The sequence below is a fragment of the Trichosurus vulpecula genome, chromosome 3, assembly GCF_011100635.1.
Source record: "Trichosurus vulpecula isolate mTriVul1 chromosome 3, mTriVul1.pri, whole genome shotgun sequence".
Classification (NCBI taxonomy): Eukaryota; Metazoa; Chordata; class Mammalia; order Diprotodontia; family Phalangeridae; genus Trichosurus; species Trichosurus vulpecula.
Window position 1 is genome coordinate 28356836 of NC_050575.1, and position 26387 is coordinate 28383222.

Here is a 26387-nt window from a genome sequence, read left to right on the forward strand (position 1 = left end):
TGTGGCATTTGAGTGAAATGGAATATTGTGCCACAAGAAATTATAAATTTGAAGAATACAAAGAAAAATAGGAAAACGTGAAATGCCATTGTGTGAAGAAACACAATGAAAATTATATATACAGTGACTATACTATGACAATTACAACAGCAAAATCTGGGAAAATATGTAGAACCAAAGTTCAGAGGAGGACATGGAAACAAGATAATTTAATTCCTATATTGAAAGTTAATATGCAATTTAAAAAATAATAACTGATTGAAATTTGTATTCTTGAACACAGTCTTTTGCTTCTAATTTTTGTTTGAACATATATGGGTTAGTGATTTCAATGGTTTTAATAAGTTAAATTTGAAAAATACTCAGTGTGAGGTCTTGGTTCTGTTATGAACTCTACTGTTAGTCACTTATGTGACTTTAGAAAAGTTAATTCATATTTCAGTTTTTCTTCCTATCAGAAGTGTCTCGTAGGACTGATAAAGATAAATTGTATAGAGTATTGTATAGAGTTCTTTACTTTTAAATTAAATATATTTGTACTGTTATTAAAAGCAACATTAAGCTTTTTCTTAATAGTACTATGCTATATAATATTCAGTTGTACAAACTGTTAAATATATATATATATTCTTATTACTTGATTTATCATTGACTAACTTGCCCACAAACTAAGCTGTCTGTTGAGCAAAACTGGTGTTTAAAATTAGTGTGATGTAGTCTTGACAATTTCCAGTTTTGTGGGAAATTTTCTGTCTTATGTTTCAGAAATCAGGACCAACTGTTACAAAAGTTGTCACTGTTGTGACAACTAAAAAGGCTACCGTAGAATCTGAAAAGAAGAAAGGAGAACTCATGGAGAATGACCAGGATGCAATGGAGGTAGTTCATCATTCATGTTGACTTACTCATACTGGGTTTATGACCTTTCATTAGAAAGCATTTATGGATATATTTTTATAGAAGCCTTGTCAATTCATTAAAATAAAATTAGAAAAGATAATTCTTCCATCTTATTCTCCATTATTCAGGGACGGGTTAGTAAATTTGTTGGCTAAATTTGTACACTTTTAGAAAAAGGAGAGTGAAAGTCAGTTATTTCGACCATCATTGGCTGTTCCAGAATTTTATGTAAGGAACAATGAGGAAACTGATGGTTTAATTGAACATTTTGGACTGTGGTTTACTTCATAATGCTAAATCTTATTTTAGTTATGTAATTTTGCAACAGAGCAGGAATAGAAAATATAGTGTCAAAAGAAACCCACGCACATTATTGCTTCTCTAGGAAGGAAACATTAAGTGATGATACAGTTGTATCTTGGAATCTACAGTTGAATATTTTAAGATGAATTTTAAGGCCATTCCTTCTACTGCAGTAAAATGATGCTTTGCCAGAACCCCACTGAAAATTTTAGTCAAGACTCTTCCCTTTTCGAAAATCTGGAGAGGTCTAGAGTATCGTGATTGCCGTAAAAGCCAAGTGAGAAGAGACAAAGCAAGGACAATTGGATTCTAATGAGTTAACATTTGTGGAAGAACCATCCTTTTCAAATGAGTCATTTTATAATTTTCTAATCTGTAGTATTCATCAGAAGAGGAAGAAGTTGATCTTCAGACAGCCCTAACAGGATATCAGACCAAACAGAGGAAGCTCCTAGAACCAGTTGATCATGGAAAAATTGAATATGAACCATACAGAAAAAACTTCTATGTTGAAGTTCCAGAGCTGGCAAAAATGTCTCAGGATGGTAAATTAATATATTTTAGTGTTTGGGGATACTTTGATATTATTCAAAAAGTGGATAATATCAGACAATATTTCTATTGCATTTTCCTTGTCTTGGCTCAGGAAGGCTAAGAGGGAAAACTGGTGGTACCTTTGTGACCTTGGTGGGCCTAGAGAGCTCTAGGATGGACTTTGTCCAAATATCAGTTTCAGAAATTAACATAAATAATGTATCCTAAGTACTGTCTTTGTAAATTGGATTTTTAAAAACCTGATCAGGGGTTAGTAGTGGCTGCTACTCCCTTTCTCCACCAATCTGTATGTCTTTCTCTACTGCCTCTATGGAATAATCACAGAACTTAATCAAATAATGAGGGAAAATAAAGATTCATAATGTCACTGGGCCTAACTAAAAACTGTCAAAATACTTCTATTTACATAGAATACACTTTACAGTCTTTAATCTTAGATCTTGTTTTGCAGAGGTGAATATATTTCGGTTGGAAATGGAGGGCATTACAGTCAAAGGAAAAGGCTGCCCCAAACCAATAAAAACTTGGGTCCAGTGTGGAATTTCGATGAAGATATTAAATTCCCTCAAAAAGTAAGTGGGTTCTTTTTTTCCATTATTTATTTAATATTTTTAGTTTTCGGCATTAATTTCCACAAGATTTTGAATTACAAATTTTCTCCCCATTTCTACCCTCCCCCCCACTCCAAGATGACATATATTCTGATTGCCCCATTCCCCAGTCAGCCCTCCCTTCTGTCACCCGACTCCCCCCCCCATCCCCTTTTCCCTTACCTTCTTGCAGGGCAAGATATATTTTTATGCCCCATTGCCTGTATATCTTATTTCGTAGTTGCATGCAAAAACTTTTTTTTTTTGAACATCTGCTTTTAAAACTTTGAGTTCCAAATTCTCTTCCCTCTTTCCTCCCCACCCACCCTCCCTAAAAAGGCAAGCAATTCAACATAGGCCACATGTGTATCATTGTGCAAAACCCTTCCACAGTATTCATGTTGTGAAAGACTAACTATATTTTGCTCCTTCCTATCCTGTCCCCCTTTATGCAGTTTTCTCCCTTGACCTGGTCCCTTTTCAGAAGTGTTTGCTTTTGATTACCTCCTCCCACTATCTGCCCTCCCTTCTGTCGTCCCTCCTTTTTTATCTCCTTCCTCCTCCTTTCCTGTGGGGTAAGATAACCCAATTGAGTGTGTATGTTATTCCCTCCTCAGGTCAAATCCGATGAGAGCAAGATTCACTCATTCCCCCTCACCTACCCCCTATTCCCTTCCTATGGAACTGCTTTTTCTTACCACTTTTATGTGAGATAATTTACCCCATGTTGTCTCTCCCTTTCTCCTCTCAATATATTCCTCTCTCATCCCTTAATTTGATTTTATTTTTTTAGATATCATCCCTTCATATTCAACTCACCCTGTGCCCTCTGTCTGTATGTATATGTATTTTCCCTTCAGCTACCCTAATACTGAGGTCTCATGAATTCTACACATCATCTTTCCATGTAGGAATGTAAACAAAACAGTTCAATTTTAGTAAGTCCCTTATGATTTCTCTTTCTTGTTTACCTTTTCATGCTTCTCTTGATTCTTGTGTTTGAAGGTCAGGTTTTCTGTTCAGCTCTGGTCTTTTCACTGAGAAAGCTTGAAAGTCCTCTATTTTATTGAAAGTTCATATTTTTCCTTGGGGCATGATACTCAGTTTTGCTGGGTAGGTGATTCTTGGTTTGAATCCTAGCTCCATTGACCTCTGGAATATCATATTCCAAGCCCTTCAGTCCCTTAATGTAGAAGCTGCTAGATCTTGTGTTATCCTGATTGTGTTTCCACAATACTCAAATTGTTTCTTTCTGGCTGCTTGCAGTATTTTCTCCTTGATCTGGGAGCTCTGGGATTTGGCGACAATATTCCTAGGAGTTTTCTTTTTGGGATCTTTTTCAGGAGGTGATCGGTGGATTCTTTCAATTTCTATTTTACCCTCTGGCTCTAGCATATCAGAGCAGTTCTCCTTGATAATTTCTTGAAAGATGATATCTAGGATCTTTTTTTGATCATGGCTTTCAGGTAGTACAATAATTTTTAAATTCTCTCTCCTGGATCTATTTTCTAGGTCAGAGGTTTTTCCAATGAGATATTTCACATTGTCTTCCATTTTTTCATTCCTTTGGTTCTGTTTTATAATATCTTGATTTCTCATCAAGTCACTAGCTTCCACTTACTCCAGTCTAATTTTTAAGGTAGTATTTTCTTCAGTGGTCTTTTGGACCTCCTCTTCCATTTGGCTAATTCTGCCTTTCAAGGCATTCTTCTCCTCATTGGCTTTTTGGAGCTCTTTTGACATTTGGGTTAGTCTAATTTTTAAGGTGTTATTTTCTTCAGTATTTTTTTGGGTGTCCTTTAGCCAGTCATTGACTTGTTTTTTTCATGGTTTTTCTCGCATCATTCTCATTTCTTTTCCCAATTTTTCCTCTACCTCTCTAACATGCTTTTGCAAATCTTTTTTGAGCTCTTCCATGGCCTGAGACCAGTTTATGTTTTTCTTGGAGGCTTTTGATGTAGGCTCTTGGACTTTGTTGACTTCTTCTGTCTGTATGTTTTGGTCTTCTTTGTCACCAAAGAAAGATTCCAAAGTCTGAGTCTGAATCTGAGTCTGTTTTCACTGCCTGGCCATGTTCCCAGCCAATTTGCTTGACCCTTGAGTTTTTCGTGGGGGTATGACTGCTTGTAGAGAGTACTTTGTCCCAAGCTTGAGGGGCTACGCTATTGTTTTCAGAGCTATTTCTACACAGCAAGCTCTGCCACACCAGTGCTCCTCCTCCCCCAAGAGCTGCAAACCTGGACCTCAACTCAGATCTTAAGCAGGCTGTGCACTCCTGCTCTGATCTGCCACAATTCCTCCCACCAGGTGGGCCTGGGCCCGGAAGCAACTTCAGCTATAGTTCTGTCCCCAGAGCTACACCACCTCTGCTGCCCCCCGGGGCAGTGGCCGAACTGTGAACTCCTTTCACTCTGTTTCTGCAGCTTTTCCCCTCTGTTGTCTTTGGTGTTTGTGGGTTGAGAAGTCTGGTAACTGCCACAGCACACTGATTCAGGGCACTAGGGCCTGTTGCGCCCAGCTCCCGTTCTGGTTGGTCTGGGCGCGGCTCACGCTGGGCTCTGCTCTGCTCCCAGCTCTTTGTGACAGACCTTACCTAGCCACCATCCAGCTGAAGCCCTGCTTCCCTCTGCTATTTTGTGGGTTCTGCTGCTCTAGAATTTGTTCAGAACCATTTTTATAGGTGTTTGGAGGGTCCTGGAGGAGAGCTTTAGGCAAGTCCCTGCTTTCCAGCCATCATCTTGGCTTCGACCCCCAGTAAGTGGGTTCTTATGGAGTTCGTATTAGCAAAACCATTAGTCCTCTTTTTAAAATATTTGGCAACGTGTTTCTTAATGGTATAGTTCTTTTCCTCCTCTGGATAGGTGTTTGAAATCTATGGGATTTATAGTAATATATAGTAGATTATTATTCTTAACATTATATTCTCTTATTTTTCTTTTCAAGACATGGTTATGAAAAGCCTACACCAATCCAGGCCCAAGCCATACCAGCTATCATGTCTGGACGAGATTTGATTGGCATTGCCAAAACAGGAAGTGGAAAGACAATTGCTTTTCTCTTGCCAATGTTTAGACACATCATGGATCAAAGGGCTTTAGAAGAAGGAGAAGGTCCCATAGGTACAGATTCCTTTTCTTAAAAATCTTTCTAGGTTGTGTTGAGTGTTAACCAGATAAGACCTGATAATCTATACTGTTCATAAGTGTGACAATAAAAATGTCTTTGTGTACATTCCCTGTATCAATTTGGCACTTTGGGGCTGATTTCCCCTTACCAGCAGGTGGAGTGAGAATCTTCCGAGCTCTGGAGTGACATCTCAGAAGTACAAAAACAGCCTCTCTCCTGGCACAGCTCAGTTTTTAAACTCTGACTCGGCAGGTAGACTCCTTGTGCATCTATCTGTTTATTTATGTTGAGATTTGTTCTTGGCCAGTATCCATGGATCTATAAACTCGACGCAAAACATAAGAGGGAAATTTATTTTCCCTTGTATTTTAGCCTTGGAAGCATTTAGTGCCAGAATCTTATCATCAGGTCCTCAGAAACAGAGTTTTTGGTTCGTTTTGTCAGAGATTTCTTTTTTAAACTCTCGTAAGGTTTTGGAAAATTGTACACTTCCTCTCTTGGAAACAGAGGGGAATATGTAGTTCTTCTTTGTCTATAATCCCTTGAAGGTTGTCTCCTGAAACAGCATTGTGGATTCTGGCATCACAGTGAGTGACTCAATTTTCTTTTGCTATGGTTTGCACTTGAGACATTTACTTTCAATTCGAACAAATCTTTTCATAGGTTGAATGAGGAATTTTTCCCCTCATTTATTTTTCAAGTAGCCTGCTACTAAAGCTGCAGTTAAATTTTATTTCATCTTTTATGCAAGCCTCTGTTAATCTTTTTAAATTAAGCTTTTAAAGCTTCATAAAGTAAATCAAAATAAAATTTAGACCATAAATGATCTGAACTTCATTGCTGAGACTTACATTTACTCTTTAAAAGAATAACATCTCTTTAAAATTTTGGTGGTTAGACTCGTAACATATTTATCTTTTCAGCTGTCATCATGACTCCAACTAGAGAGCTGGCTTTACAGATTACTAAAGAATGTAAGAAGTTTTCCAAGACATTGGGCCTTAGAGTTGTATGTGTCTATGGAGGGACAGGAATCAGTGAACAGGTATTGTGAAAGCATATTAAAAAGCTTTTTTTATCTTATCTGGAAATATTAAATAATGGTTTCTCTAGCCTTTTCAGACTCTTCCTCTAAAGGTATAGAACAAAAGTTAAGGCCTTTCTTAGAGAAATGGATTAAGAGTGACAACCAAACTTAACTTTTGTCTAGGTAAGGTCATTGCTGCTGCACCCATCTGAAGTGTTTTGGAGCCACATTTCATCTAAGGGCATAGAAAACCTTTTTCAGTATTTGAGGAGACTGGTCAGGGAAGAGACTGAGAAGTGACTTCTGTAGTATTAGCCCCAGACTCTATTTTGCATATGATGTTTTCTTTATTCAAGATTACTGTAAATGTTACCTCAGATCATCTCGGATTAGAGCATGCAGTTCTAGTTTGAACATTTATTAGTTTAGAAATACTTCGATTTAAAATAATTCTAAATTAAAGTTGTTTCATGTGTGTATATAGAGAGGCAGGGAGAGAGAGAGACATCATATAAGAGATTCTTTTCCCATTTTCTGTAATCAAGTTGTAGGTTGGTAATCATGTCACCTCAGGGATAACCCTACTTCATTTAATGCTTCGTTGATAGCTACTGAAGTTTCTTAAGAAAGTCAGTAATGAGAATAATAGTCCCTCCTGCTTCTGTTGTGCTTGACAGTTTCCAGGTAGTTTTGGTAGCATACTTTCTTGCTGATTCTGCCTGTGAAGTAGGTAGGACAGATACAGTTATTCCTATTTATTCAGGCTCAGTGCAGTGAACTGACTTTTCTGAATTACATGATTAGTAAGTGGCTGAGCTGTGGAACTAGGTTCACTGACAGTGCTCTTTCCAGTATACTATACTGCCTTTCAGGAAAGATAGTCATAAATAAGATATATAAATGAAATAAATGTTAACTTTAAGATATTCCAAAAGGGCAGTATTTTAATTAGCCTTTATCCTCTAGTGTATTCTATATATGTATATAAATAAATATGATAACACTTGTTTTTAACACTTGAACCACTCTTAAAACAGTCATTTGAATAGTCAATTAAATTGGTATTGCCCTATGTTTCTTCTGTGCTGTTGAAGACCAATGGGAAATTAAAATAATACTAAAATAATTCCTAGTTTTCTTTAAAGCTTTGGCCTTGTAGCTGTTGAGACATTGGCATATGATGCTCCCACCCTACTTAAGCTAGATTTTGCTAGGTTAAACTCTAGAGGCTTTGGGAGCTGCCTATCAACTTTGAGCTATTGCCTTTAATAGTTTATTTTATTGAAAGACCAGCTGACATATTTTAAAATCTATATGAAGTGTGCATAGGAAAGTGACCAGTGTTGAGTGTTAATTAGTTTGTAAATGTATTGTCTCTTTTATTAGATTGCTGAACTGAAAAGAGGTGCTGAAATTATTGTTTGCACACCTGGTCGAATGATCGACATGTTAGCAGCTAATAGTGGTGAGTAAGAGACTTATTTTCTTTTATTTTTTCCATGTTATGGGTCTCTGTACATTTTTTGCTTAAATCAAAACATATTCAAGAAAAAGTTTTAATGAATGCATTTCTGGAATTCACATCTTAAAGCTGTAATATCTTGAATTTTATGTTTGACGTATTATTACAGAATGGACTCCAAAAAAATTAAATCAAAGACATGTTACTTATGATGAAGGATTACAACATGTTTTAATTTGAATGCATATAATAGCATTTGAGTTTAAGGTTTCTTCAGTAATTTAAAATACTTTGGGTTTTTTTTAATACTTCTCACATCTAATAATCCTTAACATGAAAATTTATCAGTTAATTTTGTTCTAAATTTATTATTTTTTTATTTTTAAAAATACTGCCTTGCCCTTCTTGGTAAATCTGAGAATTTTTTCCTAATGCAGGAGCTGGTATTAAGATACTAGTTAAATCAAGATATTGCAGCTTCAAGAAATTTTGTCTTTTATAAATATTGCATGTTTTTAGACAAATCTTGATAATTTATTGAAGTATTCCAAATCAAAACTATTACTAAACTGTTGACATTATTTAACTTCTGTGGAAAAAGGCCCTTCAAGATATATAGAACTGGGCTTCCAAGACTTTAATCGTCAAAGGTAGGTAATTTAATGCTGTTCCCAAATTTTGCCAAACTACTTGGGCTTTGAATATGAAATTGTAAGATGAATAGTTTTTAGAAGTCACTTCTTTGTTTTAACACTGTAAAAAGAAGATACTTTTCAGAGTTGCATTATAGTATTTAAACAAAGCAAAATAATTTAAAGACTGCCAGTAGTTACGCTTTTTTTTCTTTTAGAGTTGTATCAATTACTAAGTAACTGAGTATGTGAATTCAGGAAATTGATATCAAAAGATACTAGATAATCATGCCTGCAAAGTACAGCATATGAAAAAGTTTGATTAATGTTGCATTGCTTCAAAACACCTTTGACTTTTTTCCTTTTGAAATCTTCTGGTTTTTTTTCCTTTAATAGTTCTTGAATTTGCCTTTAAATGCCAACTGATTTAATGTTAACTTTCTTAGAAGTGCTTATGAATTCTGTGCTCTGTTTTGTTTGTTCAGTTTTCATCAGTAATGAAATGTATTGATCTTATTTGAACCAGTTGCAAAATTTAACTAAATTGAATCCTCATACAGAAAAGTGGTTTACATGTACAGTAATATGTTTCATATAGGATGATATTGACATTCCCTCATGCCTATAAATTGTTTCTAAATATATGATCGTAGGTTATAGACTATTTTGAAGGGAGATTTTCTGAGACTGGATCAGTTAGCACTGGAACTTTGCCTTCCACACATACGCTGTAATCTCTAATATGTTTTTTCCTAGGTGATGCTGTCAGATAATGGCTGATGTGGCTCGATGCTTCATCTCAGTCTTAGTTTTATGATGTGTTTTGGAGAGGGCTGTTTTCTGAGTTTTACAGGTTCTTCAGGCCCTATGATGGTATGCAAGAGAAGAATTTGAAAAAATAAAGGGCCTCATATACCCATTGCCAGAATATATTTGCCATTAGATTAAGATTATTAAGATTGAAATTTAATTCACTGTCTTAAAATTATTTACCTATCCCCCTGTGTTTAAATTAGTTAGTTTAGTTCCCTTGCAGTTTTTTAAAGTCCTTGGTAGTTAAAAGATGACTTGCAATTGATTTTTGGTTCCTGTTTTTATTTTTCTTCTTATTGTAGGTAGGGTGACAAACCTACGAAGAGTAACATATGTAGTTCTTGATGAAGCAGATAGAATGTTTGACATGGGTTTTGAGCCACAGGTAAAAATTGAATTTATTTCTTTAAAAAACATTTTGTTTCTACAACATAGTTCTGTGGGGATCCTCTTCTTAGATTGAGTACTCCTTTGTAACAAAGAAAAAACAAGCAAAAACATGTTTTGGTAACTGCATGTGATAATGTATAGAATATTCTACCTAATATTTCCCTATCTCTCTGTGTGAAGAAGGGGCTACGCTTTCATTATATAATTTCTGGGACCATCATTACTCAGGTTGGCTTTCCTTTAGTGAGCTTTTCATTATGTCATGATATTCATTGTGTAGAGTATCCTTTCATTTTCTATCAATTCATATACATTTTTGCATGTTTAACTGAAGTCTCATTTCCTATTGAGTAGTAATATTCCATTAAATTAATATAAAATGCACCAGTAAAAGCTTTATAGGGAATTAACATAAATATGCATAAGAGTCATCCTTAATAGGTAGATGTTTAAAAAATATAGTTTCCAAATCACAAACTTTAAATGACCATTTAAAATTGAATTTCAGAGAATTTTGAATTTTCAGTGATTTTTTTGTTTTGTTTTTTGGGGAGCTGGGCAGTTGGGGTTAAGTGACTTACCCAAGGTCACACAGCTAGTACGTGTGTAAAGTGTCTGAGGCCGGATTTGAACTCAGGTCCTCCTGACTCCAGGGCTGGTGCTCTACTCACTGTGCCATCTAGCTGTCCCTGATTTTCAGTGATTAAGATTATAAAAATGATCAGATTAATTTGATGAGTCACATATGAATACCAGTCTTGATGCTTTATAACCATGCTTTATCCAATGTAAGAAAAGAATTGAGAAAAGTTGGCATTATAAATGCTTAGGTATACATTAAATTGGAATGGGCATTCTCTTTTTGGATTATGTTTATAACAGCTTACAAAAACTGGTGTGTGTGTGTATGTGTGTGTATAAAATTAATATAGACCTTTCATTAGAAAACAACACTTAAAGGGAACAATAGATGAACATATCATTTAGTACATTTATACCTTGAAGATTTTAAAAGAACCAGAAGGATTGTAGTATACTGGGTAAATCCTTTGTGGGAGTTTAGAAAGGCACGAACAAGGCACAGCTAGGTGGCGCAGTGGATAGAGCACTGGCCCTAGAATCAGAAGGACTTCACTTCATATCCAGCCTTCGACACTGACATTTCTTAGCTGTGTGACCTTGGGCAAGTCAGTTAACCCCAATTGCCTGACAAAACAAAATCAAAAAAGGCATGAACAAGAATTATACAAGATGAGATGACATGGGATCCATTAAAGTGGCAATAATACATTCAACTTGTAAAGCTTTGTATAGTTTACAAAACTCTTCCATGTACTTTCTTATTTAGTCTTCACTATTTACCTGACAGGGGTATTATTAAAAAACTACTACCTTGTGCATTTTACAAATATTAGCCATTGTTATTTAGGGCCAAGATTAATAGCTGTGACTTAGTGATGAAGGCATTGAGGCTCAGAGAGGGTAAATGATTGAGGATCTGTTGAGCCAGAGTAGGCATTTACTTTTTGGATTCTGTATGTAACAGGTTACACAAACTATATAAGAGTTATGTAGACCTTTCATCAGGATAATAATATTTCAAGGGAACAGCGTGCTTTCTCATTAGTCTCTGGAATCCTGGTTAGTCATTACACTGATAGGAATGGATGGAATACAATAGTATTCCATCACATTTATATACCAAGTTGGTCATCCATTTCCCAATTTATGGGCACCCCTTTACCATGTTCAAAAGAAATGTATTCTATTTTTATCTTTAGAATTTATTTTGCTTAGGACTGATCCTTCCCTCTAATTCCCCCTTTTCGTCTTTCCCTTCTAGTTTCCTGTTGAGTGAAATGTATTTTTGTTACTCATTGTGTGTGTGTGTGTGTGTGTGTGTGTGTGTGTGTGTGTGTGTGTGTGTTCGTTTCTTCTTTTGACCAGTTCGGATGATTGAGGTCCAAGCATCAGCTGCACACCCCCATCCCCACCTTGTTTGTATGAATATCTACTGTTTATGTGGGATAACTTTCCCTAACTTCTCTTATCTTTCCCCCTTCCTCCTAGTATATTCTTCTTCCCTCTTTTTCCATTTTTTTTTTTAAGAACATCAAGACATGACAGAACCACTCTCTCAGGCCTTGTCTAATTGAACTCTTTCTATGAACCCTGATGATGGTAGGATTCAGAGGGAACACATGTATCATCTTCCAGTATTTCAACGCAAGCAGCTTGTCCTTGTTTAGTCCTTTATCATTGTTCATTCATGTTTACCTTTTTATTTTGCTCTTCACTACTATGTGGAGAAACCTCAAAGTTTTTCTAAAGCTCTGGTCTTTTCATCAGGAATGCTTGGAAACCCTCTTTCATTAAGGGTTCTTTTTTTTCCCTGTAGCATTATATCAGTTTTGCTTGGTAAGTTATTCTTGGCTATAAGCCCATATTCTTTGCCTTCTGGACTATCACATTCCAAGTTTTCCACCCCTCCATAGTGGTGTGATCCTGACTGTTACTCCTCGATGCTTGAATTCCTTCTTTGTGGCTATGTACAGTAGTTTTTCTGTGACCTGGAAGCCCTGGATTTTGGCTATGATGCTCCTGGGAATTTCAATTTTGGATTTTTTTCAGGAGGTGACCAATGATCCTATTTCCACTTTGCCCTTTGGTTCTGAGAGATCTGGGCAATTTTCTTTTTAAGATTTCTTGAAGTGTGATGTCTTGGGTCTTTTTTGGGCCATGGCTGTCAGGTATTCAAATGATTTTTAAATTTTAATTCCTTGATCTGTTTTTCAGGTTATTTCTTTTTGTTTAGAGATACCTTGCATTTTCTTCTGTTTTTTTTTTCAACCTTTTAATTGTTTCAATATTTCTTATTGTTTCACGGAATAATTGGCTTCTGTTTGGTCAATTCGAATTTTTAGGGAATTTGTTGCTTGGGAAACGTTTCGTACCTCTTGTGCTGACCTAATTTTCTTTCCAGTTCTTTTTTCCATAGCTTTCATTTCCTGATTTTTTCCTCAAGTGCTCTCAGTTCCATTTATAAAAGACATTTTGAAATTCTTTTTTTTAATTCTTCATCTTTTTCAAGATTTCTAGTTGAGTCAGGTGTGTTTTTCTCTGAGGCTTTGCTTTGTATGTGCTTTGAAGTCTTTCTTTTCTGGCTTTGTATCTGGAGCATCCATGCTACCATAATAACTCATGGAGAAGGGTTTTTTTTTTCTTTTTATTTACTCATTCTGCTTCCTGGCTTTACACTTGTTGTTAGGGATGGACTCTATGGTACTCCCGAAAGGAAGGTCTGGACTGGTCCTGTTGCTGTTTTCTTGAGGGTGTTGAATGTTGTGTTATTCTAGGATCTCAGGGACAGGCTAGGGACCTCCATGCTTTCAGTGCTGCCACCTGATCTGAGCTCTGCAAGTTTTTGTCCTGGGTTTGGGCCTGAATAAGTGCACACTGTTGCTGAATTTAATCTCCATCAGCCAGCTAGCAAGTTCTGTTGGCTCCGAGCATCAGAGTTGTAGGCTCCCCTTCGGTCCGGGGTTTTTGCCCTGATTATTGCTTTGCATTGGCTAGTTGCTGGAAATGAAATTCTGCTTTGCTGCTGAGGTCTTAGCTACGCCACTGTATCTTCTCTTGTTTTCTGAATTTCATCCTTTCTCCATATATAGCCTAGGGAACGCCTGCCTGGCGATAACATTGATGTACGTAGGTTCCCTCTTCAACTCTACTCTGGATCTGTGACCTGGAACTGGGCAGAGGGCAGAAAGCTACCTGTTTGTACCTGGTCCCATCACAGTGGCGTGGAGGTGCCCCAGTTCAGGTCTGGGACCACTTCTTACCCAGGCTCACAGCCTCTCCCTGGAAACTAAAGTATTCTGTGCACCATCTCTTCCTCAACTGTCTTATCTTGAGTGTCCACAGACTTCCCTGTCCATCTCCTTTGCTGAGCTGGGCTGGACAAATGACTCACTGTGATTTTTTCTGAATTTCCCCATCAAGATTCAGTCTGGTGCATTTTCTAGATCCGTTGGGAGAAATTTGTGGAGGGAACTCAGCTGGACTGCTTCCTTTCAACTATTTGGTCTCAACTCTGCCTCTCCCTAGTACTTTTCCCACTCTACCACATGGCTTATTTTGTCTGATTTTCGTATTAATTCCAAAACCTGAGTTGGAGACTATCAGATGTACCTGAAGTAAAAAAAGATATTTTAAAGAGCCATGAACATGCAACTTAAAGGGAGAAAATGTTAAAGGCAGAATGACAGAACACTTAAAGTCATTATATGGAAGTAGCTACTTGGCTGAACCAACTATGAAGAATTTTGTGCCAAGGGTACAGTGCTTGAGCTGCTGTAGAGGGAAGTGAATGTTAAAGGGGCTAAAACTCAACAGTAATTGTCATGATTGGTGAGTTGGCCAAGGCAAACTTATGTCTAGCATGCCCCAGACCATTCTTCACATCCCATTGGATCACCCATCTGACCTCTTTATCATCTGCCTTGCTGTAGTACAAGTACCCACCCTATATAGGACTGTTGATTTCATATCACTGTAGTAGAAGATAAGAAAACAGGAACTTTATTACTTTTGTATTTGCATCCCCAGCACTTAGCACAGTGTTTGGTACATAATAAATGCCTTTCCTTAATTTATTCGCTGAGCTCTGGTTTCCATTATGAAGGAAGATTCAGTTTAATTACTTGTTATTACTGTATTACCAAGGTTATTACTGTTTTCTCAATTATAATATGATCTTAGCATCAATTTCTTTTTGATAATAGATAGTTCACATATTCTAATTTTTCCATTTTTCTTTCGCATTGTTTAAGCTTCCCTGTTGTCTCCTTAAATCATGAAGTTCTGTTTGTTTTGTTCTGTTTTTCAGGGTGTCCACTATTTTGGTCAGGTTTTAATTAGAATCTTCTGTTTTAAGTAGCTTTTGTCCTTCCAGCTTATTATTGAAGAGCTCTAATTTCATTTTTAATCTTTTGCTCCGGTTCTTCCATCTAGTTTTGGAATCTGTGTGGCCAAGCTATTCTTTTTTCTAAAGCTGTACCTGTACTTATTGTTGATCTCTTCTTTTGGATTTACCTCTTCAACTTCTCTTCACCCATGGTATTTCTGTTTTGAAATTTTAACTAAAAGTTAAATTCTCCCTCTCACTCCCACCCATTAAAAAAAAAGAAAACCAAAACTCTTGTAATAAATATGCATAGTCAAACAAAACAAATTCTCCCACCGGCTATGTCAAAAACATATGTCTTATCTGTATTCTTAGTCCATCACCTCTATCAGGAGGTAGTTAGCTTATGCTTCATCATCTGTCCTCTGGAATCGTGGTTGGTCATTGTATTGATCAGATCTCTGAAGTCTTTCAGAGTTGTATTTGTCTTTATATTGTTGTTGTATAAATTATTTTCTTGGTTCTGTTCATCCTGTATCAATTATACTAGTCTTCCCTTCTCTGAAACCATTCCTTTCAGCATTTCTTATAGCTATATAGCATAATTTATTCAGCCTTTTACCAAATGATTGGCATTCTCTTAGTTTCTGATTCTTTGCCAGCACAAAAAGAACTGTTATAAATGTTTTTGTACATATGAGTCCTTTTACTTTGTTCTCTTTCAGATGTGGGCCTAGTAGTGGTATCACTTGTCAAAGAGTATGGACAGTTTAGTGACCATTTGGACATAGTTCTGAACAACTTTCCAGAATGGCTGTACCAATTCAAGGTTTCACCAAAAATTCATTAATTTACCTGCTTTAGCTTAGCCCTGCCAACAATTTGATTCACAATGCATACTGCCCAAGCCCCTCCGCCCCATCTCTTATCTTCTAGGGTAGCTGGCTAGTAGGAGCTGGTTTTGTTTCCCCTACTGTAGACCAGGACTTGAAATCCCATTGGTTTCAAGTTCCATTTGATGAAACAGTTCTCATCCTGGAAGAGTTTACATTCTAAGAGAGTAGACAACATATACATATGTAATACATGACAGACCCAGACTGAATGCAGGATAGTTTGGGGAGAGAGTTCACTGTCAGCTGCAAGGATCAGAAAAGGCTTCACATAGAATGTGGTGCTTGCACTGATTCTTGAAATTAGTTTCCACATGGAGAGTGCATGCCGAGGATAAGGGGTAAAGGAATGGAGATGGGAGATTCAGTGTTGTAGGAATTCAGAACATCAAGTAGGCAGTTACCGTTAAATTGCAGAGTAATGTATAAAAAGGTAGGATGGATAAAAAGGGGGTTAGGTTCTGCAGAACTTTCGGTACCAAATGAGCGGAGGTTTGATCCTAGAGGTAGAAAGGTCATATGAAAATCACTTTGGAGGCTCTGTGGAAGATGGATTGGAGTAGGAGGAAGCTCGAAGCAGAAGGACCAAGCTGGCTATTGTGACAGTCAAAAATAATAATAGCGAGTTTATGTAAGTGTGCAGAGTGCTTTATAGATATTATCTCATTGTATCCCTATAACAATCCTGGGAGGTCACACAGCTAGTAAAGTGTTTAAAGACAGGTTTGAATTGGAGTCTTAATGATTCCAGGTCAGGTACTGTAGCTACTAGGCCCTTAGTTGCTTCAAGAAGAAGGAAGGTGAAGGCTTGAACTAGGTTGATTATGTGGAAGGAAAGGAGGAGATCTGTGCCAGATGTTGTGGTAGAAAAAGATCTCATTTTTCTAGAAGTCTAAAAGTTTAGTTTCCTGAAAAATAGCTTTAAAGAGGACCTTGCTTGATGAATACTGCATTGAATTGAATGGAAATTTTTTAAAAAGGTGTTTGAATAGACAGACAGTAATGATAGCATTTGTGTCAATTGTTAAGGTTTGCAGAGCACTTTGCATATGATATTTCACTTGGTCCTCACAACAACCCTGTGTTACTGTGATCCCCATTTTGGATATGAGGAGAGTGAGACTATGAAAAATTTAAGTGACTTGTCCACTGTAACACAGCTAGGAAGAGACTGAAGCATAGTTTGAACTCAGGTCTTCCTGATTTCAGACCCAGAACTCTGTCCACTGTGCCACCTAACTGCATCCTCTTTATAAATACATAGACAATCAATACGAACCATTTAGCTGCAAAGTAAGTGTAAGTGTCTTCGCATTAAACATCATGTATTTTATTTATGGACTAACCCCTTAGGCCTTCACTTAGAGTCTGTTGGCTTTTACATAATTCTAGAAAGTTTAGGAACTGGCTTCCTAGATATATTAGAGAATCATAGAATCTTAGACCTAGAAGGAACCCCAGAGGTCATGAAATTTAGCACATACCTGAGCATCAGTGTTATTGATCACATCCCTGGGACGTGTCTGGCTAATGATGGTAATCATAATTACAATGAGCAAATTAGAAATGGAAAGTAGATGATGTGACTGTCCCAGGGTTGCTAGAGGAACACATGCCAACAGTAGGAGAAGAAACAGAGTTGATATCAAGAGAGGGAAAGAATTCAAAAAACTTTAGCAGTCTTGGGTAGTTTAGTGTAGGGTTAGGTACCTCACACACCTCAAAAGCCCCTCATGGCATCTATATACAGTACTATGATAGAGAAAGGCTTTTATCAAGAGAAAATTAATTTATGTTCATTGTTCTTTAAGAAGGCAGGCTATTTGTCTCACATTTCTGAGATTTTTATCTGATTTTTAAAAATTTGACACAAAGTAATAAGCTTCAGTGTAATCTGTACAATGAGGATTCTTTATTATCTTAATCAATGTGTCAAATACTTCCTTTTGGTGATCTACAACATGCTACCTGTAAAAGCAGTTTGGTGTTATGGAAAAAGCACTTGAATTTTTTTAAGGTTTTATTTGTTTTTTATTCCACAGTCCTGATTATTGTACTTCCTGGCCTCCCCATTCCCAGAACTTTCTCTGTAATAAAGCAAAACTGACCAACAGAATAACCTGATAGCATATACAATACAATATACAATATACAATGGCATATACAAAATATCTGATAGCATATGCAATATTTTGCTGCTGTAATCTCCTACCTCCTTGATGAGGTCAGGGAAGAACATCATATATTCTGTAGGACCAAAATCAGTTGTAATTAATTTGAGTTTAGCTATCCTTTAGTATTATTGGATTCATTATATATCATTAAAAAGTATAAGATTTAAAATAAGAATTTCAGCTTTGTTACTTGAATGAAGTAGTTATTAAGCATTTACTATGTTCAAAGCAAATGTGCTAAGTTCTGGATAGAGCTAGAAAAGTAAGATAGAATCTACTGTCAGGGAGCTGCTCATTACAGTGGGGAAGACAACATAAATGGAAGGTTTCAGGTGCAGCTCAGAAAAAGCCCCATGGTCCTTATGGTGCAGCACCAGAGCAGATTTTAATACTTCTTTAATGTCGTTTTCACTGACAAAATGATAGTTGCTGATACAGAATCATTTGACAGTGCCAAGGTCTTTGGTGGCAAGAACTTTCTTTTCCGGGTATTCAGTGGCTCTGGCTGTAGCAGTTGCAGGAGAAATTAGTTGCCAGCCTACATCTCCACGGGGGCGCTTCCCAGGATGAGGACTGAGGGCACTGGGCTGTAAGCTCTCTCTATTAGGATCTGTTGGGAAGTAGTGGTGGGGTGCTTTAGCTATGTTAGCTTGCTTGCCCTCTGTGTCATGGCTGGTTGGCATTTGAGGATGGCTGACCCCTCTCCACAGGAGTTGTTTGCCCTAGTGATGGAAATGAGGACTAAACCAGCAGGACCAGTGGTCCAAGGGGGGCTCCTGTGCCTGTCTGACTGTTGGTTACTTACTGTGTGACCTTAGGCAAGTCATTTAACCTAACCATGCCCTAGTTTTCTCACCAGTAAAATGAGGAACGCCTCTAGGACTTCTCATGGAGCTACTGTGTGAGTTAAATGAATGTATTATAGCATTTTGTAAACTTCCATATAAATGTTGCCTATAATTACCATGTGCTGGAAATAAGAGGATAATTTTACAGTGTTGCTAAGATGGAAGATGTTATTTTCTCCAAAGAAATTTTGGAGAGATATTAGTCATGATTATTTGTTTGCTATATTTCCAACAGGTCATGCGCATCGTGGATAATGTCCGACCTGATCGGCAAACTGTTATGTTTTCTGCCACTTTCCCTAGAGCAATGGAGGCTTTGGCCCGTCGGATCCTGAGTAAACCAATTGAAGTACAGGTTGGAGGCAGAAGCGTGGTTTGCTCTGATGTTGAACAACAGGTGGTAAGTATAACAACCCTTTGTGAAATATAAAAGTTCATAGCTAAACTTTCATTATTGAGTCTGGTTTTAGAGGTAAGCGGTGGAATTCATCCCTTTAGGGCAGGGCTGTCCAAAGTGAGTCCCGCAGGCCACAGTGCGCCTGTGTTTACTACGGGTGTGGAAATTGACATAAATGCTTTAAAGCATTTGTGTTGATTTCTGTGCTCGTGGTAGACACAGGCCGGCCGCCTGGGGGCGCACGTCCCGTGTTTTGGACAGCCCTGCTTTAGGGCATTACTTTAATTAGCCAGGGGCTGACCTTCGTATCTGCCATCTAATTAGCTGCAGGGGAGGGGGGAGGATGGGGGAGGGAGCAGACATTGTTTATGACCACTCCCCACCCCCTACCCCAACACCTTTCACTCTGACTTAATGGAAAGAGCACCATTCTCAGAGTCAGAGGACCTGAGTTGAGTCCTAGTTCTGATATTTACCATCATTTTGTCCTTAAACAAACCCCTCTCAGCCAGATTTCCTTATTTATAAAATAAGTAGTTCAGCAAAACCAACGAGCACATCGACTGCATCTTATATCATATGTTGCTTTCTATACCAGTTGTTCTGTCAACAAAATATGTTGCATTTCTCTAGGTCTGTTTTATTTTCCAGGGGCTATAATTGCCATTCTTGTTTGATCCTTTTGGCAATGCTCTGGGAAGGTAGATGATTGTTTCTAAAGTTAGACAGAATTGATTAATTCAACAACCTTATTAAGCATCTTTGTGAGAGGCTTTATACTAATTACTAGTAGCAGTTTAAAGGGAATTTAAGGCAGCATCTTCCTTCAGAGCCCATAGTTTAGTTGGGTAGAAAATGTGTTAGCAAATAGTTAATACAAAGCAGAAAGAAGGAAAAAGTAGTATGGAGTATGTGTTTTAAAAAAAGGAATGATTATTTTTTTGGATTGTGGAAACCATTCAGTCTTGAACGTCTAAAAGCTAAAATTATTTTTTCATTTGAAAAATTCAGTTCAACAAAAATTTGTTAAGCTCCTTCTATGAGCAAAGCATTCTTCTAGGTAATAGGGATGTAAAAACAAAACAAAATAGTTAATGCTGTGAAGGAACTGAAATGTTATTGGAAGAATAGGAATGAATAAAATCACTTAACTTCTCTGGGCCTCAGTTGCCTCATCTCAATAAGATGGAGGATTGGACTAGAACATGACCTTGGTCCATCTAGCTCTAAATCTGTTTTGTGAGAGAAGGTGTATTTGGATAAATACATACTTGATAATTTGAGGAGAGAAAGAATATTAATACCTTGGGTCCAAGGGAAGGTCAAGGAAGTCTTTACAGAAGAGAGATAATACTTTATCTGGGTGTGAATTAAAGACAAAGACTGTAAGAGACAGACAGACATAAAGAGAGAGTGCATGTAACTGACTATGACTGTCCATTTTTTATTCTTCTCTTTTTCCCTCCCACACCAAGAATGTATGGGTGGAATGTCAGAAGTAACAAAACTCGTAGGCTATGTGTATCCTGATCTGGATCCACAATCTGTCCGTGTTATGATGTCCAGTTACCCAGCAGCATGGAGAATGAGGAGAAGGAGGGGACATTGATTTTTCAAGATGTTGCCCAAGGTCTATCAGTCTCCTCTAAAAAATTCAATAACCTTTTTCTTTTTGCTTTATTAGGGGGCTTAAATCATGTTTTGTCACAAATAAAATGTGGATGATGATCTGTCCAAAGAAAATAATAAGAGTTCATATTATTAACTTCTTGGTGTTTTTAGATTGTAATTGAAGAAGAAAACAAGTTTCTGAAGTTACTTGAGCTTCTAGGCCATTACCAGGAGTCAGGATCTGTTATCATATTTGTAGATAAACAGGAACATGCTGATGGTCTTTTGAAGGACTTAATGAGAGCATCTTACCCTTGCATGTCTCTTCATGGAGGTAATGTGTATATATATTGATTTGTTAGCAGTGATTTAGTTAATGCCTTTAAGTTATTTATTTATTTTCCATTTCTTGGTTTGTATTAATTGGAACAGGGTTGAGGCAGAGGATGTTATACATTGCGTGCAGTAAGAAAATAGACAACTACTTGTCTTTAGATCAGATTTTTAATACTTAAAATATTGATGTTTCAAGTCACTTTTATTATATTGTTTCACTTTTATTTCTTAAGTACTAGGTTGGTTCAATTTTACATAAATGATCTGGTATAAAACAGTTAAATTATTGGGTATTTACTTCCTTACATGCTACATAAGTCTTCTTTAAGCAAGGTTTACATCATTCCATAAAATGTCTTCAGTTATCAGTGTGATTTTCCTTAAGAATTTTTTAGTTATCATTACATATAGAATGTTATGACAGAGTTTTTGGTTGTTATCCACGTGTAACAGTTGAATGACATTATTCTACAGCATCCATTTTTCTAGACTTCGTATTTTTTAACACTCAAATTAAACAAAGTATAGGATATCCATATGTCTATGTATTTCAAACTATCTCCTTCCAGCAATGTATACGGGAAACATTTGTTTTAGAAAGAAATCTATCTCATTTCCATCAACACTTATAGATATTTAAATATATGAAAAGAAACAAAAGACAAGAAGAAACAAGCCACCAACCTTTTCCTCTTCCCTTCTTCTTTCTCCCACCCCCTGTCAAAAAACATTAAAAAAAGATTATAAATGATTGTTCATTCACTAGGTCATTAATAAAAATGTCAAAAACAGCTTCACTAGCATAGATCACTTAGGCCCTGTATCAGAGATCTTCCAAGTTGACACCAAACTATTAATGACTATTCCATGAGTCTATCAATTCATTATTTCCAGCTTTTCAACAAGAATGTCATAAGAGAGTTTGTCAAATAAATGCTTTGCTAAAATCTAGATAATTTATTTCTCTAGCTTTCCACTGATCAACCAGTTTAACCTGTCAAAAGTAATGTCAGTCTGGTCTGGCCTGTTCGTGATGAAGTCATGCTGACCCTGATTACAACTTCCTTTCCTACTGACCATCTGTTCACTAACCACATCTTTAAAATGCATTCTAGAATTTTGCCAGGAATCACAGCCAAGCTTACTGGCCTGTTGCTTTTAGTTTCTTTTCTTGACTAAAAATTGGAAAATTTGCCCTTCTCTAATCCTGTGATACTTTTCCTGATGGCCAGTCTTTCAGAGATCTTTGAAGATGTCTTAGTAGTTACATTCACTCATTCTTTCATTGCTCAAAAATATAGTTCATCTGGGCTCTTCTTGAGGACCCCTTCTCTCAGGTTGACCAGAGAGCTTCCTGCTGGGCTTTCTTTAACAGGTGCACTCTTCCTCTTTTTAAAGCTATGCTCCTGGCTCAGATTTCATGTAACATGGTTTTTTATACCACTTAAATGATCTAGGAATCACCACCTACAACCCTTTGGTGAGAGGGAGGACAGCTGGATTTTATCATCTGCTCTGCCGTTATGTCCTTAGGACTTTCCGTTCATACTGTAGCTGACCTCTCTTATATGGCTTATCTCTCCATTTGGGTATTGGCTATTATGTTATGTCAATATTTAGAATATTATGACATTATAGAAAAGGATTAAAGGGAAAGATTTAGGGAAACCTGTACAAACTAATGCAGAGTGAAATGAGCAGATCTTAGGGCACAGTATATACAAAGACTTTAAATTGCAAAGAAAAAGTACTTAGACTTTAGGACTCTGATCAGTGCACTGACCAAGCACTACTCCAGAGCGTAGCATGTTTCCCACCTCTTGACAAAGAGGTGATGTCCTAGAGATGTAGCATAAGACATGCTTTTTGGACATTGCTGATGTGTGTATCTATTTTAATGGACTATGTTGACTTGTAATAAGGGAAGAGTTTTTTATTTGGGGGAGAGAGAAATTGAAAATAGGGAGTGATAGCTATCAGAAAGAATGAAAAAAGAAGAAAGCATCTATAAAGCATTTAAAAATGCATAGAAAAGGACAAAAAGAGGTTTTGAGGTAAGCACTGACAAGGGAGTTGGTTTTAGGAACTAATGGGTAGTGTGATGTGGGTAACTTAGAGTCAGGAAGACCTAGGTTTGAATCAGCCTTAGAAATTTACTAGCTTTGTGGTCCTGGGCAAGTCATTTAACCTAGATAGCTCCATTTTCTCATCTGTAAAATGTAGAGGTTAGACTCAGATCCTTTCTAGCTCTAAATCCATGTTATTTGTAATGAAAGAGATTTGTGATTTCATGCACTCTTTTTCTGTTCTTTTTATATGGAAATATATATATATATATATATATATGTATTTGGTGTTTGTCAAATGCAGAATAACGAATTTTAAATTTTTTAAGAAAAAGATATGCACTTTTTAATGACTCTTCTTACATAATTTTAAATTGTTGGAAAGGTCTTCTTTACAGTCCTTTCAGAAAGGAAGCTAAAGACTGATTTTTGAAGATGACAGAGAGAAACTTAACTAAAATGCTTAATTTCACTATCTTCTATTTCCTGCATATAGTTGATGAATTGGGAGAGTGGCCAATGTAAATTGAATTTGTCTCATTCTTTACTTCTAATCTTGATTCGTTATTATCCTGTTAGTATGCAATGAAGTGAAATACTTAATCGTATATGGTTTCACATTTTTGTGTGGTTTGTTTGCAGGCATTGATCAATATGACAGAGATAGCATCATTAACGACTTTAAGAATGGGACATGTAAACTTCTGGTGGCCACTTCTGTTGCTGCACGAGGACTTGATGTGAAACATCTAATCCTCGTAGTGAATTATAGCTGCCCTAACCATTATGAGGATTATGTGCACAGAGCAGGCAGAACTGGAAGAGCAGGCAACAAAGTAAAAGAAGTTGCATTATTTTGCCATTTTCTATAAACTATCTTTTTTGCATTTAAAAAAATAATTGAAGTAGAGGCAAGCAAAGGCGCTGAGAACATCTTTGAAAAAGTCTGTATGTAGGCCATATCTGGTAATAATTAGGATTATTGAAGAATGTTTATATATGTACACAAAAGTGTGAAAGCTTTCACTGTTCTAGTTAAGCTCCTTTGAGACTATACTTAATTCTTTACCCCGCCACGCAAATTTAGTGTACAATCACCAAATCTGAATTGAATAGAATCTGAGTGATAGTATTCAGTTGATGCTCTAAATAGTGTTCACTATTTTAACATAAATGATATTTAAAGGTTCAGTTCAATAGCCTTAGTAGTATTACAATATAGCATAATCAATACTTGTCTTTATCCTGAGCTGGCGTTTTGCTCAGCATTCCTGTCTTATTATCCCTTTTTGATAGGAGATAATGCCTTGATTATATAAAGGTTATTTGGTACTTTGAATGGGGGTTCCATGTTGCTTGGAGCAAAATTGCTTGTGAAATTTTTTCTCTCTCCAAAAGTGAGAGTTTCATGAAGACCTCTTTTGTTGAATATTGACTTTAGATCTTAAGAATTCAGAATCTTTTAAAATAAGTTTTTAAAAGTAACTGTGGTCCAGAGTCTGCTGCTACTTTAAGTTTTATTCTAACACATCAAATTTAGAAAGTTTCCTTAATCCTTTTTAAGATTTTTGCCTTAGAAATCATAGTTTTGAAAATGGCTCTATTTGTGATCTTAGTGTTATCTCATATAGGTTTTGTATTGCATTATGTTCTGTTTTTCTTAATTCGCTAGGGATATGCCTACACTTTTATCACAGAAGACCAAGCAAGGTATGCAGGTGATATAATTAAAGCTCTGGAGTTGTCAGGGACTGCAGTCCCTCCTGATCTGGAAAAACTTTGGAGTGATTTCAAAGATCAACAGAAAGCTGTAAGTCAGCCTCCCTATACCTACACCTACCCACTCTACCCCACCCCAGGCCCCACTCATTTTTTCCAAATTGTTGATGTACTTTAATATTTTTTGGCTTTGTTATTTACATGTCCATCTACATTAGGGAAAAATTAATCTGAAAATTTTTTTTTTAATTTTCTTGAGGTTATTGAAATTGCTTGTCTCAATATTAACTTGTCTTTACATATCAAGATATATTGCATTAGTATAACACATTGGGAAATAGTTCCATTAGCATCTATTAAAAAAACTCATAAAATTGTATGTGTCATTTTTTTCCTTCTTTCTGGTAGGAAGGGAAGATAATTAAAAAAAGTAGTGGCTTTTCTGGTAAAGGATTCAAATTTGATGAAACAGAACAAGCTTTGGCCAATGAGAGGAAGAAGTTACAAAAAGCAGCACTTGGTCTGCAGGATTCAGATGATGAAGATACTGCAGTTGATGTAAGAATTTTCATCCTAAATCCCCTTTCTATCAGAAAGTGCTTTACAGAATGCTGTTTCTTCACATTATTCAATACTTAATTAGTGTATTCAGTTCTTAATTACATCTTTAGGCTTATTGAGGTCTTGCCCCATTCTTATTAGGAATATCAAAACCTGAACAGTGAGCCACTGAAGCTATTAATGACCACTCCATGAAAGCCAGCATGATTTGGATTTTACAGTGGTGTTCAGTAGCTCCATTTGAAACACAGTGGGCTTTTTAAAATCCTCAAGAAATCACGTAGGACAAAAAGTAGATCGTCCCAGCTTCAGTCGTCTCGACCTTTGTCCTGCCACTGGACTTTGGTGTCTGGAGGAGAGAGTGAAGCTGACGCCTTTGAGCAGCTCTGCCTCACTCATATCCAGGTCACGACATCGCCCTTGGGATGTTATTGGGCCTCTTCAAGAGCAAAGGACAAAGAACAGCAGCGACAGCACTCGGGGACATGGTCTCTTCTGTGGTGTTATTGATGAAAGCACGTCCCACCAAATCCCACATACTCGATGTTATCCTAGCTCATAATTTTATTATGAAAGGCAGTATTTTGGTTGTGGTTATAAAAAGATACAGTTGTGCACTTTGGTCTTACCGCTTAGGAGCATTTATATTTTATTCTTATACTACTTTGAAAGGACATGATCCCTGGCAGCAGCTCTACTCCATGTCTAAAGCTAGGGACCCACCTGGTGGTTACTCAGGCTCATGTTCTGTTATTTGTGCACACATGAACAGGTTAAGAAAGGGTCAGTCACAAATAGGGTAAGATACATAATGGGGAGGAGGGAAAAGAGGAAGCAAACAAGCATTTATTTATATAGCACGTACTATATGTCAGGCACTGTGCTAAGCACTTACAGATATTTGTTTAATTCTCATAACAACCCTAGGAGGTATCCCCTTTTACAGATGAGAAAACTGAGGCAAACAGGTCAAGTGAATTGCCCAGTGTCACACAGCTGGTAAATATCTTAGGCTGGATTTGAACTCAGATCTTCCTAACTCCAAACCAGAAGTATCCACTGTACCACCAGCTCTTAT

The 26387-nt window shown here is 36.8% G+C and overlaps 1 protein-coding gene across 1 annotated transcript in view; it reads left to right on the forward strand.

The window, feature by feature from the left end:
• DDX46 (DEAD-box helicase 46) overlaps nt 1–26387 on the forward strand; it is a 60106-nt gene that overhangs the window by 23195 nt on the left and 10524 nt on the right. Inside the window, exons 7-18 of the mRNA XM_036749456.1 lie at nt 766–879; nt 1583–1748; nt 2210–2330; nt 5292–5467; nt 6398–6519; nt 7888–7966; nt 9711–9793; nt 18855–19019; nt 20799–20961; nt 23672–23865; nt 24702–24839; nt 25157–25306. Coding sequence (XP_036605351.1) covers nt 766–879; nt 1583–1748; nt 2210–2330; nt 5292–5467; nt 6398–6519; nt 7888–7966; nt 9711–9793; nt 18855–19019; nt 20799–20961; nt 23672–23865; nt 24702–24839; nt 25157–25306 — 1671 coding nt within the window. The remainder of the gene's footprint in view (nt 1–765; nt 880–1582; nt 1749–2209; nt 2331–5291; nt 5468–6397; nt 6520–7887; nt 7967–9710; nt 9794–18854; nt 19020–20798; nt 20962–23671; nt 23866–24701; nt 24840–25156; nt 25307–26387) is intronic.